The sequence below is a fragment of the Echiichthys vipera genome, assembly GCF_963691815.1.
Source record: "Echiichthys vipera genome assembly, chromosome: 4".
NCBI lineage: Eukaryota > Metazoa > Chordata > Actinopteri > Perciformes > Trachinidae > Echiichthys > Echiichthys vipera.
The window spans coordinates 16,175,966-16,189,853 of NC_139829.1; the positions used below are offsets into that span (position 1 = coordinate 16,175,966).

General features: G+C 39.2%; 1 protein-coding gene across 1 annotated transcript in view; it reads right to left on the minus strand.

Moving 5' to 3' along the window:
• The window catches only part of ipo11 (importin 11), a 111,327-nt gene that overhangs the window by 15,758 nt on the left and 81,681 nt on the right, over window positions 1-13,888 (minus strand). The window contains exons 27-28 of the mRNA XM_083912127.1: window positions 9,052-9,147; window positions 7,322-7,406 (exon numbers count right to left, since the gene is read on the minus strand). Coding sequence (XP_083768253.1) covers window positions 7,322-7,406; window positions 9,052-9,147 — 181 coding nt within the window. The remainder of the gene's footprint in view (window positions 1-7,321; window positions 7,407-9,051; window positions 9,148-13,888) is intronic.

The following is a 13,888-nucleotide window of genomic DNA, read 5'->3' on the forward strand; positions in this document are numbered from 1 at the left end:
ACAATTCCACTTTGCAACATGAAAGGGTGCCATTAGAAGTTTCACCTCAAAAGCCAGTATTTCAATACATGAGAAAAAAACATCTACCTGCATTGCTGCAGATACAGTAACACTAAGGGTGCAAGGGACACATTCATAACTGCTAGTTTTAAATCTGTCTATTCAGTCAGACCCAGAGCTTACACCTAAGCAGCATAAACCATGATGCAGCACAATACCGTAGCTTGTATTTTGGCCCATGTTTGGATTAATACATAATACCACATCTGGCCTCTATCACTATTCAATGATAAGGTTTAGCAACCCGCCCCCGTATTATATCTTGCTTTTACCTGCACAATACTGTAATAGGGCACCTTTGTCTTCTATTTTCAGTCTAATCATTGGTACCTACTCATAGCACAATAAGCTGCATGTGTAGTGTGCATGTACATTAGTGTGTAGTAAAAAATAATAGGCTTGAGTGGGTGTGTGGTACCACAACAACAATCGGAGCCCATGTCATTAGTACCCAGTGGAGAAAGACTTTGATGTTGCGTATCCCTTTTGTTGTTGTAAGCTGGCCTTACAGATGAAGAACAAGAATCAAATGATGCATTATGTACCGAGGCCCAAACACAGCTTCAGTTAGCCTAGTCTAGTTGCCCGGAAAACTCAGATCAAAGTGAGTGGCGCTTACAAATGTCAGACAAGATAGATCGGAACAGTCAATAGCTTCAAAACCCAAAACAAACTCACATTTCATGCCCAGAAAAACATGGTAAGTCAAATCCAGAAGACAGCAGCAGAGGTGAGGCAGCCCCTCCTAACACTAGAAATGTTAGAGCTGCACACATGAAGACAACCTCTGAATGGAAATCTAGGCCATTTGATTTTAAACCAAACCCGCCTATTTAAAATGTGACCTTTCCTTCATTCTAGGTTTATCAAATATCAAACTCAACTGTATGTGTGATGTGCAGTGACAGGCCAGGTCCTGACACACACACACACACACACACACACACACACACACACACACACACACACACACACACACACACACACACACACACACACACACACACACACACACACACACACACACACACACACACACACACACACACACACACACACACACACACACACACACACACACACACACACACACACACACACACAACTTTCCTTTCTTTTCTTCTGTTCTCTGCACCGATGGCAGAAGTTAAATGACCTTGTCACTTCTGGGCATGGAACCAAAAGGATACATTACCCTCTACATAATATCTTATAAGACCCTTGATAGACCTCTTGTTTGATTCAGAGGTTTCATTTGAATTTCAATTGATCTGGGGGACAATTCAATTTGGACAATAAAGCATTTTCAAAGACTTATTAAAAAGGTATGACGAGCTCACCAGACTTGGATACTGTAACTCCTTCCTTTCTGGTATCAGCCAAAAGTCACTATCTCGTCTCCAACTAGTTCAGAATGCGGCAGCTAGGGCTTTTCTTTAACAGAAGACATCACAGCACTCAAACACTGACCTCTCTCTATCTGCTCCCTGTTTGATTTAGAATTGAATTCTAAGATTTTACTGACTTTTAAAGTACCTCTGGCTCTAGCTCCAAGCTAGAAAATGGAGATGTTGACCATGTATGAGCCAGTTTGCAGCCTCAGATCATCAAGAGGGGCCCTTCAGACAATCCCAATGTCTTTTTTAAATCACTGCTTTTTATTTATATTTAATTTGTTGCTTTTATCCTCTTTATTGGTTATGTTTTTATTGCTTTCTTTTTTCTTCTTGCTTTATTTAGTCTTATTTTGTGTTGTGTTCTTTGTGTGCTATTGTTTGGCACTACTGTACCCTACTGGGTACCCTGCCATTAGAAGTCCTACATCCATTAAATGTAGTTCTAATTGTCAAAGCTCCACTGGACTCCCTACCTTTCCAGCACAGTCTGATTGTAGCTCCTCATGGCTGGTTAGCTCCGATAACCAGCTATACATTAAGTACAGAGCTTCCAGCAGTTTCAATTAGTGGTTGTCACTCACCATTAGCTTTAACATTGTCATATGTGGTTAACTGGTAATTTGTCTGCAGAATGTCAACCTGTTATCAATAAATATATTCAATGTCAAATTTGAATGTCAGGCTAATAACATTTTAATTAAAAAATCTTGACAGTTGTCAGTTTGTCAGTTCTCTTAAAAGTGAACCAAAACTGGTCCAGTCTTAGGGGTTAAGATGGCGACCATGAAAGGCAGAGTATCTGGTTCAAATCCAGCCGGGGTCCTTTATTGATATTTCTCCAAAATACATTGAAATAAAATATGTGTCAGTGTATAATGTTTCAGTCATTTAGTGCCCAATCCAGGGGCATCCCTGTATTTCCAAAGTATTTTTGTCTTCATCATTAAAACAGCTCAGGATAAAACAACATCTACAGCAGAATATGGTACTTCCTTGAACTCGACCATTTCCCAAATTCTATACACTATGTTTTATAATACATATGTTTTATGTCATGTTATGTGCTGTCATGTATGGTTGTTGTTTTATATTATTTTATGCTTTGTGTAAAAAGGAAATCCCATTGGGGGAAATAAAGTAAATAAAATGTAATATCAATCATTCATTTTCCATGTTTTATTTACAGTATATGCTTCACAACCCCTTTTTAACTAGTAATGTCCTTTCAAATATCAACTACAAATTGCTGATTTTCCTTTTGCATTGTCAGGACAAAACAGCTTTCAAACCACTTCTATCTAACATAGTCAGCAAAAGAGTTTCATTTTTTTCTAGGGCCCATGAGTTTCTCACTAGAAAGTACATACATACGCAATAAGTTGTGTTTACAATTTTGGAAGACTTTAAAGAGCTTTGCCCTGAAGACAGCCATGTTTGAGTAATTGTTTGCTATAGATCTGCCACGGATAGAAGTCAGCAGGGTAAAGGTCGCAGGGGTCGAACTGCATATATGGAATAAGAATAGGTACTAAAGCAACTGTTTATTAGTGTCAAAGTGGTGAGTAAAATATTAATTATATTAAGTAAATTTCTCCCTTTTCCCTGTATTCACTGCGTTCATCTTTATGTCAGATTGCAGGTGCCCACAATCCAATCAAGACAAACCAGCACAGTCACACAATATCACCTGTAGGCAGAGAGACTCTAATGAGACTGCTTGATATGGGGAGGCTACACGTATGGAAAGAGAGGAAGTAGGAGACACAGTAGGACAGACGACGGGATATACCAGAAAGTGAGGACGGTGGCAAAGATGGATGGGATATTGTACTATATGGACATGTGTGTAATTAGGTAGAGAGTTTAGTTGTCTTTTGTCTGTCTCTGCCACTTTCCACCACTATACAATATACCAGTGGCGGCTGCTGGTCTTTCAAGGAGGGGAAGCTAATTTTTCCAGCCGACATTTTAAATGTGTTTGATTATCCCCAAACATAACGCTAGTTGTTTTTAACAAAGACAAAGACAAAGTCGCTGGGGATCCGTAAAGTCTCCGGATAAGTTCAGAACAACAGAGTGAAAAACTGGTGGCTGTTTATTCTTGATGGAAGCTGCGCCGGTTACCTGTGATAAGTAGCTGATACTGAACAAAGATGAAGACTTTTTAGCGCGCATTTAGTCAATTAAATGTACACACAGCAGTATATATTTAACTAATTTTTGGTGACATTTTAGGGGAAGCTGAGCTTCCCTTGCAGTCTTAGAGCAATCGCCACTGCAATATACTATACTATCTACACTAGAGATCAAAATTAGAGAACAAATTGTAAATACTTGATTTTTTCTTAAATACTGTTATTTTTCAGTGGCTATACCACTGTTGTCTATGTGCTGTACTAGAATGTTTTTTTAATAACCAAGGCACTTCAACAAAAAAAAAGAAAAAACATTGAGCAAAATTAGAGAACAGTAACCATTGTGCCAGAAGTAAAACATTTAAACCATGTTTTCTTCGGGCTATAGGATTAAAAAATGAATGGGAAGTGTAGAGGCCCTTGCATTGAATGACTTTAGCACACCTGCGCCCACAGGACATCACTAGTTTCTCACACTGCTCTGGTTTGATCTTGGTCCATTCTTCTTCAGTCTCTTCCACCGTTCGGTAACTGTACTGGGTTTCTTAGACATGACTTTATCACCGAAGATTTTCCAGAGATTCTCTATGGGGTTTAGATCTGGACTCTGAGCTGGCCATTTAATTGTTTCAATATTCTTAGCTTCAAGGAACAGCTTGACCCGTTTTGCAGTGTGACAGGGGGCATTGTCTTTCATGAAAATTGCGGCCGATCAGGGGACAACTGCATTGAAGGTATTGAATGTTGCCAAAGGAGGTTCAAAAACATTTGCATTCACTCTGCCATGAAGCTGTACAAGAGGCCCAACTCCTGCTGCAGACAACATCCCCCAAACCATGACACAACCTACTCCAAATTTAACTGACTTCTTTACATACTTCGGGTTTAGTCTTTCCCCAGTCCTATGTTGAACATAATGTTTCGTCAGAAATACATTGAATGTACTCTCATCACTCAAGTGCAGTGGACCAGTTCTCCTTTGTCAACACAAGACTCACCTTTTTATTCTTTCTGCTGATGAGAGGTTTGATCAATTCAGAGTGGGCAAATTGCCTTAAATGGTGAGACACTGTGTGCCTAGGCAGATCCTTGCTCTTTTCAGCACTAAACTGGAGAGCAACTCCAGCTGCAGCGTTGAACAAATTCCCCATTGAGAGTCTTCACATAATCCTGTCCTCTGGTGCACTTGTTTAACATCGACGACCGGCCTTTTTGAAGGACTTCAAAATGAATCTGTGTAAAGTTTCAATATTCTCTAAATCACAGATTTGGAATGGCCAACATCTCTTGCAATGGCTGAGTGTGTCATCCCTTTGGCCTTCATCTGGACAGCCTACTGTCCCAGAGTTCAATCTTCTTAGAGCAGCTTGCAAAGTAACCAGGACACATGCCAGATAAATAGAGTATGTCCAACAATAAAGTAAATTGCTCACTGTTTTTTTCCACAAAATAAAGGTTTTTGTTAATACCTTGGTTATAATCAGTCAAATTCTGAACAATAAAGAACAACAAAATTTCAGAATAAATAACTTGTTCTCTAATTTTGATCACCAGTGTATACACATACAGAGCTCCGGGGGTAATATCTCTAAAAAAAAACAACAACCTTATAATAATTGGAAAAACAATAACAGCTTGAGGTCCATTTATAAGCATTTCTGGAACTGTCAATCATCACATGATCTTTATCCAGTTAGTTTTAATTTACAACTAGGCAAACTCCATCTGTATTAATTTTCATTTGTAAATGTCAAGAATGAGCCTTAAATATCAGCATTTTCTCAAAAAAAAGGGAAAAAAAGAAAGAGTACACACGCACGCACAAAAACATTTTCGATCCCTTTGATACATTTTTTTAAAGAAATGTGATCTACTGTACTGACCTTGACATTTCAAAGTTACATTTCCAACAAATATCTGGCCTTTTTGTATTGTTATTGGTTGATAAACTATATATAGATTCATTTAAGTCCCTCACATATTAATATATAGATGGATGCACTGCATATAATAGAGAAAAACAAATCAGGACTTTTCACACACGTGCCTGGAAAAGGAGGAGTGAGTCAAGACTATCTGAGTCTGGTTCCAATGCTGTGCATAAAAGTGAGCCCAACTTTATCTATTTGGTATTGCTTCACTCCCCTACTTGCTCAAGCTTCTTCATTCCCAGAGGGGTGGCATTTCACGTTCCTTGTTCCATTTTTCATAGCTGGGCTTCCTGCCTCTACATGATGGCTGGCTGGCAATGCAGCAGACCCTGACAGCTAACCTTACAGATGGACATACATGGCAGCTTCTGATGAAAGTTGGCTGAACAAAATTTGCATGCCACTAACTTAGAATATATTTAAGCAATGTGGATGTGACTTCTTGAAACAAGATGACATGTTGTATTGACTGATTCCTCAATGTGCTTTGTTGTCTAAATAAATTTATCAAAGAGAGGTATATCAATGAATATATATGAATAACCTTAAACACGACTGTTTGAGGTTATTCATCATGGGAAAGTGCTTGAATATAACGAGCATGCACACACGCACGCGCACACGCACAAAAATGCCACAGGTCTCCTTACTCATTATCTTTCTCCTCAAACTGAAAACTGTGTCACATGGGCACACCCGTCACACTCACACATGCATTCAGGCACTTCCCCTAGCACACACACCCACATGCGTAAAGAAGCTGAGAGTTGGCGACTTTCTGTCTCCTCTTCTCTATTCCCTTGAGAAAAACGTCAGGGTCTGGGCTGAGGTGATAACTGCCATGGGATAGCCCCCCCACTACACACACTCACACAAAGAGGAAAAGGCATACATAGTCCTACTAGAAAATAAATGCAGCTGTATTTCTTCATTCAAACAATTAAATTTGTATAAGACCACGCACGCACGCACGCACGCACGCACGCACGCACACGCACACGCACACGCACACAAATTAAATCATGTTTTTTTGCAATGTGAAGTAGCGTAACCATTTCTGAGCTTCCAAAGTGTGACAGAGTAGCAGAGGAATGAATCCTCATACAGAATGCATGCTCATATATACATGCATCATTGTACTGTATAATTGGTACACATCTCCCACCTAGGGGCTATTTATAGGTACTTGTCAACATCTGTGCTTACCGTAAGTGACTGAAAGCATACTCCAAGTTACAATAACACATGCGTGCTACCAGAGGCTGTACTTAAAAAGTTACGATGTGGTTGGGGTTGTGGTGTGCTGCTTGAAAAGCTGTAGCAGCTATTGAAGCTGAATGGTGGCTGTGACTTGGTTGAGTAACGGGTTTGTGAAGTCACCACCTTTCTCTGTGCTTACTGGATAAATATATATTTTTTGGTCTCTAAATCATGGGTTTATCATTTATTGAGTGATTTTATTTTGTATTAAGAGTAGAGATGCACCAATACAATACCCGGATTAGATATCGGCTCCGATATAGCCTAATTAGCTGGATCGGATATCGGCTGAATGAGGCTGATCCAGCATTCCGATCCAGTCATTTCTTTTTTATTAATGTCATACACGGCAATACAGTTACAGCGATCTAGTCCCTTCAATTCAAAAGATATTAGGTACATTTATATCTGTGTTCATTTGTTACCTTTTTTTTTAGCTAGGCCGAATGTTAATGTCAGGCCTGATGCATTAGAACAACAAAACAAAAGGCTTTACCGATTGCAAAATTGTATGTGTGTGTATGAGTATTTGACGGACCAGTTTCTTCCTCTTGTCCTGCTCAGTGGGTGGCTCCTCATCATCGCTCAGCTTGGGCTCCTCAAAATGGCTCATCAGCATGCAGCTGCAAACACAATAATATTCAACTCAATATTAACCAAACATAAAACTGCACAGTAGGAGACAATTTCAGAACAGGCAGGGTGCAGACACAGACACACACGCACACGCACGCACAGGCACGCACAGGCACACAAAAAAAGCTGAACACTCTGGCACTCTTGTACAAAGCTTGCTATTCATATTGGTTCATCAGCATGCAGAGAGAATTACTAGCAAAACCTTTGTACTCAGTCCAAAGTCTGCAAAGCCTTTATTTCTTTTGTCCTTTTTAATATAATCATGGTTGTGAGTAGCGATAAGGTAGCAGGGTCCTCAACGGTCAGATTTACTGACTGTGGCGTGTGGTATTTGACAACTCTTGCTCAGACGTTCTAACTGAACCTAAACTCTAACTAATGGAATTCAAACCAACAAACAACTAGAGAACAGGTTTTCAAGAAATACAGCTCAGTACAGCATCCATGTGAGGACAACGTGAAAGGACTCGCTCGTGCTGATGAACAAACAGAGAATTATCACTTGAATCTGCATCCTCCTTCAGTATAAAGAGCTTTAAAACGAGTTTCAACTCGTAACTTAACTGTTTTGGTTAACTCTCACCAATCTTATGTCATCATTCTCAACAGAAGGCTGTTTTCAGGGGACAACTGTTAGTGTTTAGTTTGAGACAGTGTTAGCATAGTGGATAATTTAGCAGGTAGAATAAACTATATATATTTACCATATATAGAAAAAATATAAAAATAAAAATATGTTATTTTCCACAGGAGTTGGTGACAAATTTTACTTGAGCAGGTTCTTTTTTTTTTTTAACTGCAACTACAACTTTTCTTACAATATTTTTCAGTCATTTGGTTTTATTTATTTCAATATTACATATTGATCCTGTGCAGTTCAAAAGAAAGCCAAACTTTTAATTCCTAAGTGACTGAATTTCTACAAAAACACTGGAGTACCATGCTGAATCAGCTTGCCAATTGGCATGTTATTTTACTGAATTTATCCATGGCAGCAAGGACTTTCATTGTCATTCCATACCATGCAAGAACAATTCCAAACCCCTTATGACAATAGAGAAATAAAAATAACTCTATTTAATTATTAAATAAAGGCAGGGAGATTACAATAGCCACTGCTTTCTGTCACAATTGATTGCATATACCATAAATAAAACATGCATACACAAATATGTTTTTGTCCGTTATGAAACACAACAGGGGATCAAAACAATTCAATGCATCACTGGAATCATAATGACTATCCTTTGCACCCAACTTTACAGTTCATTTACCGCTGACACATTTTTGGAGGTTGCTGAGTATTTTTGAAAGTAGATAAAATGTGTCTGCATGTAACTTAACATCCACTAAGAAATGAGCACCATGCTACTGGGACAGACAGTCAGAGGGGAGAGGAATAGGCCGTGGTTAGTGTGTCCTCCTACAGTGAGCATGCGTTTCTTTGGGCCACTTCATGCTTTTCCGCCTCTGACAGCACATCCCATACTCCATGAGTAAGGGACTGCTTTCATATCATTCATTTAAAATCTGAGGTTGGTTTCTTTTTAATCCATGCAATAATCAGCTTTTTCAAAAGTATGTATTTGTTTTCTGCTTGTTGAATTACTAACAAATATGCATACTTACTCTTTGAAGGTGCCTGTTTCAGAATCTTCTGTCATTATATCATGCAGCGCCTCAACAGAGATGTTGATGATGCCACAGAACTTGTCCTGTATCACACTGATAACAAACAGACGACACAGGATCATTACTCATGAGATGATAACAATAGTAATAATGTTTATTCATATTCCTTTCAAGCACAGACGTAATAAAGTTCTCCAACACAAGGCAAAAAAGTGCGTAAAATAGAAAACAACGCAAAAAAAAAAAAAAGACATTAAAATAAACCAAACTAAAGCAGGTCTATTTAAATGGGCCTTGAGCTGCTTTTTAAATGTGCACAGATCATTAATTCAACAGCTGTTTTTTTATGTGTGAGAAAGACATACAGAGAGAGATTGGTATCGGTGCAAACAAAGCAAATAGTCATCAAGGACAACAGAGAGCAACAGCTGAGGTTAAATCGTGGTGACACTGAAAGTGATAAAGTGTCTGTCAAATAAACATAAGGCCATTGTGAAAGCCCAGAGTCCTTAGTGCTGTGTGCTCGCTTGTGTTTGCTAGGTTGAGTTGAGTTGTGATTGCTCTTATTGCCCTAACTGGTAACACCTGGCTGATTCTGAGGTATTTAAGCCTGCCAAGGCACCAGCATGTCAGGCCCTGTTTAGACAGAGACGATCTACACAGGAAACTCAAAGTGGTGTTGAGTTCTCTTGTTATTCCACATTTAGAAAAGCATCTTTGGGGGGAAACCTGCGTGCATGCATACAGTGAAGCAAAAGTGCTTGGAATTCGATGTAGTATGCATGCCATGCGGCTAGGTTGTACTGTGAAGCACAGCCACACACACCACCAAGAGCATGTGTAAAACGTTTGGTGTACATCTCCCTCCTTTGTTGCAGCCACGAGCGTGTGGTAACAAATTGAGAGCTCCTCCTCTGTTTCGAAGACACACCAGAAATTTGGGTGTATTTTTTTTCTATATCTTATCAAATCTATTCAATATCCTCCTACATTTCTTTCCTACATCTTTTCTTAAAGGTCCTACAAAAAGTCTGTCATATTCATGAAGGTTAACCACAGAATTATTTGTACCTGTTCTTATAATGAATATCCATTTCCTTGGTAAATGGTAAATGGACTTATACTGTACTTAGATGGCGCCTTTCTAGTCTTCTGACTACTCAAGGCGCTTTCACACTGCTTGTCACATTCACCCATTCACACAGATGGCAGTGGACATCTACATACCATCTAATCTAATCTAACCATTCACAACACATTTACACACCCATGCGCAGCACGGGGAGCAATTCGGGGTTTAGAGTCTTGCCCAAGGACACTTCCACATATGGACCAGGGGAGCTTTCCTTGTTAAATGTGTGTGCAAGTTTTTCCTGATAAGCATAGGTAAACTCCCCCCATCCCCATAAAACACAGAGAAATTAAACAGAAAAGTTGAGAGCATTAAGTCAAGCGTGCCCAATCTAAAGTTTACAGGGTGGAATATGGGGCTCCAAACGTAAAAAAAACTGTTCTGAAGAGGAGGTAACGAGCTGTTGTATTTGGTAGTGTCAGTAGTGGATATAAAATAATGCACACAAAAGAACAGTCTCACATTGTGCATGTTAGCTCAGCTGGTAGAATGTGTGCCCCATGTGCTGAGCATGGATTCTTACTGCAGCATTGTGGATTTTATTCTAGCCCTCTGCTCCATGATGTGCTCTGTCTCCAAAAATATTATGCGAACAAAAGATTTAAATACTACAATATTATGCAACAGTATAAGTGAAGAAAACCCCTAACTAGGGATGCTCGATATTGGCTTTTCTGCCGATATCCGATATTCCGATATTGTCCAACCCTTAATTTCCGATACCGATATCACCCGATACCGATATATGCAGCCTTTTTACACCAAAATTCATCAGATATCACCTATTATGGAATTAACACAATATGCCTAATTTTATTGTGATGCCCCACATACATAGATGCAACACGGCTTTTCAAATGTAAACACAGTCTGTACAAAATAAGTTATTGAAAAAAGTGCCATTCATTTATTTGTTTGTGTTTTTAGAGAGAATATTTTGCCTCAAACAACACTACAGACAACATCACAACAAGGAAGATGCATAGCTTCAGTCCAGAGTAGTAAACAAACTTAGTTTTCTTTTTCCAGACTGAGTAACGACAGAGCCGTAACTTGGCAAATAATACTATCAGTAAATTAGCAGTTAAGCTCAACATGCTAACCTGTATTGGATCTAACGGATAGAGCACCAGAAATTAGCTTCTCGACGTGACTGTAAACAATGCTGTGCAATTCGGGTAAACACTGGTCTGAGAAATACTTGTGACTGGGCGTTATACAGACATAACGGGGCTCGAGGAACTCCACACGTTTGGTGAATCTGGCATCCTGAACGATAGAAAAAGTTTGTTTCTCGGTGTCGGCTGTTGCTTCTTTTCATCACTTTGCTGCACAGATGTAGCGTATAACTCTGCATGATTCTTCTTGAGGTGGATGATCAAATGTGATGTATTAAAGGAAGACGCCTTGATTCCTCCTCTCATAACCAAAACGCCTTGCAGTCATTGCAAAGCGCACATTCACTGTTAGTAGGTGACACTTGGAAATACTTTCAAACCACGGACATCTCATGCACCGGGAGAGCAAGCTTGTTAGCCACGGTTAGCAACCTACGAGTGAAGCGTGTTGTTGTTATACATCATCAAGCACGCGCCTGTAAACGGCCCGTGTTGCATTCAGGTACACTCGGAAATGCTGAAGCCTACAGAACTAACATCGGTTGTAAAAACCCGATACCGATAATTCCCGATATTACATTTTTAACTCAATATCGGCCGATAATATCGGTGGGCCGATATTATCGGACATCCCTACCCCTAACCAATCATTTTTCACAAACATATTAGAACTCAAATGTGTTTAAGCATGCTTGTGTGTGTAGAATTTGTTCTTACCAAAGAACTAAATCCCAAATAAGAAAATTGGTAAAATTGCGAGAATCTTTGCGAAAACTGATTAAGTTGGTTTTAAGAAGACAATTCTTCTTAAGAAAGGTTGGTGAACGTGGGTCATTGTTTTCTTAGTGTTAAGCTGAGAAAAGGGTATTTATCCATCCATCAACATGCATCATAGAACACCTGTCCAGATTGTGCCGTTTGTATGCATCAAACCCTCACTATTTTCTGTTTGTATGCATCCAACCCTCACCATGTTCTGTTTGTACGTATCAAACCCTCACCATGTTCTGTTTGTATGTATCAAACCCTCACCATGTTCTGTTTGGATGCATCAAACCCTCACTATTTTCTGTTTGTATGCATCCAACCCTCACCATGTTCTGTTTGTATGTATCAAACCCTCACCATGTTCTGTTTGTACGTATCAAACCCTCACCATGTTCTGTTTGTATGTATCAAACCCTCACCATGTTCTGTTTGTATTTATCAAGCCAAAAAATTTAAAAAAACATCACACGGTTAAAAATGTGTTCCCATTGCACTGACCATTGATATATAATAAGCATGATTTTCCAGCTGTGAATGCAGTTTTATTGTCTCACACATGCAAGCCTGAATAATCAATGAGGCTTACTGTCTCTTCACAGTCAGTATTTTAGACTCCTGCTGAGTCTAAAATACACAGTACATGTACAGTAGCCACTAGGGTGATTCTACCAGATAAGAAGCATTGCGGAGCCTTGGCTTGCTGAACCGGAGATCATTAAAATAGGCTTGCTTGCAGCACCCCCCACCCAGGCTTGGAGACAAGCAGAAGTCATTGATGAATTATTTGAGTTATTCTTTGAAAGTACTGGAAAAGAAGTGGGGTCTCCCATGTCAATAGGAATAAAAAGCAGGGAAAAAGGGAAAATAATACAAAGACACAAAGAGTGAGTTTGTGTGAGTATGGGCACTGATGCATCAAAAGTTCTGTCAGTTCAAGTACTTGGCTAGGTGGACCCCAGGCAATGGTGCATAAAGTTCACTGAACATGAAGTCTAGCAAAAAAAAAAGAAAGAAAAGAAAATCATTGCATGGCAGATACATACCCAGCCAGTGGACATAGACCTGTCTCTTATTTCCTATGATGAGTGGGAATAGCCACATATACTGTAAATATTACCATCAAGACTGAACACTTGAAATTGAGCCAGAGCAATAGGGGATTCATGATCTAGCCAGCCCATGGCTTCGCACTATAGTCCTATTTTCTAAAATGGCATTTGAGAAAATGTGTACTTTTCCAATCAATGTACACTCAAGTATATATGAGAAGATGTCACAGTAAACAAGTCAGAAAACAATATATAGTTAAAACTAGTAAATACTGTAGGCATTTTTAAATTATTTATTAAAAGAACAGAAACTTGTTCAGGTGAATATTTAATAGCTGTTCTTTCCAGTCAGTGACATTTCACTATGCATTTCATATCCCGAGAGTATTAAATACATCACTGAACACCTCTGCCCCCAATTTCCTAAAAGTCCATGGCAGCCATAGCAACCACTGCATGTGAGCATTGTATCAAGGATCCCTTATCACACATTTAAACATGTTTGTCAATTCTAATTCTACCCACCCAACACTTATCCAGTGATTTTCTTAATGGCTGACTAGTGCTAGCTGTTTCATGCCTGCCATTCAAATCAATGTAAGTGTAAATATGATCTGAAGATGCAAAGACAATGAATCATGAACTGTCTCTGTGTTGTCCTCATAAACAAAAGGAGGCAGCAGGGAGTTAGAGGACAGTGACCTGTAATGGCTGCACACGAAATTACATTTCAAGTGTGAATTTCTACCCCACAGTGTGTTAATCCA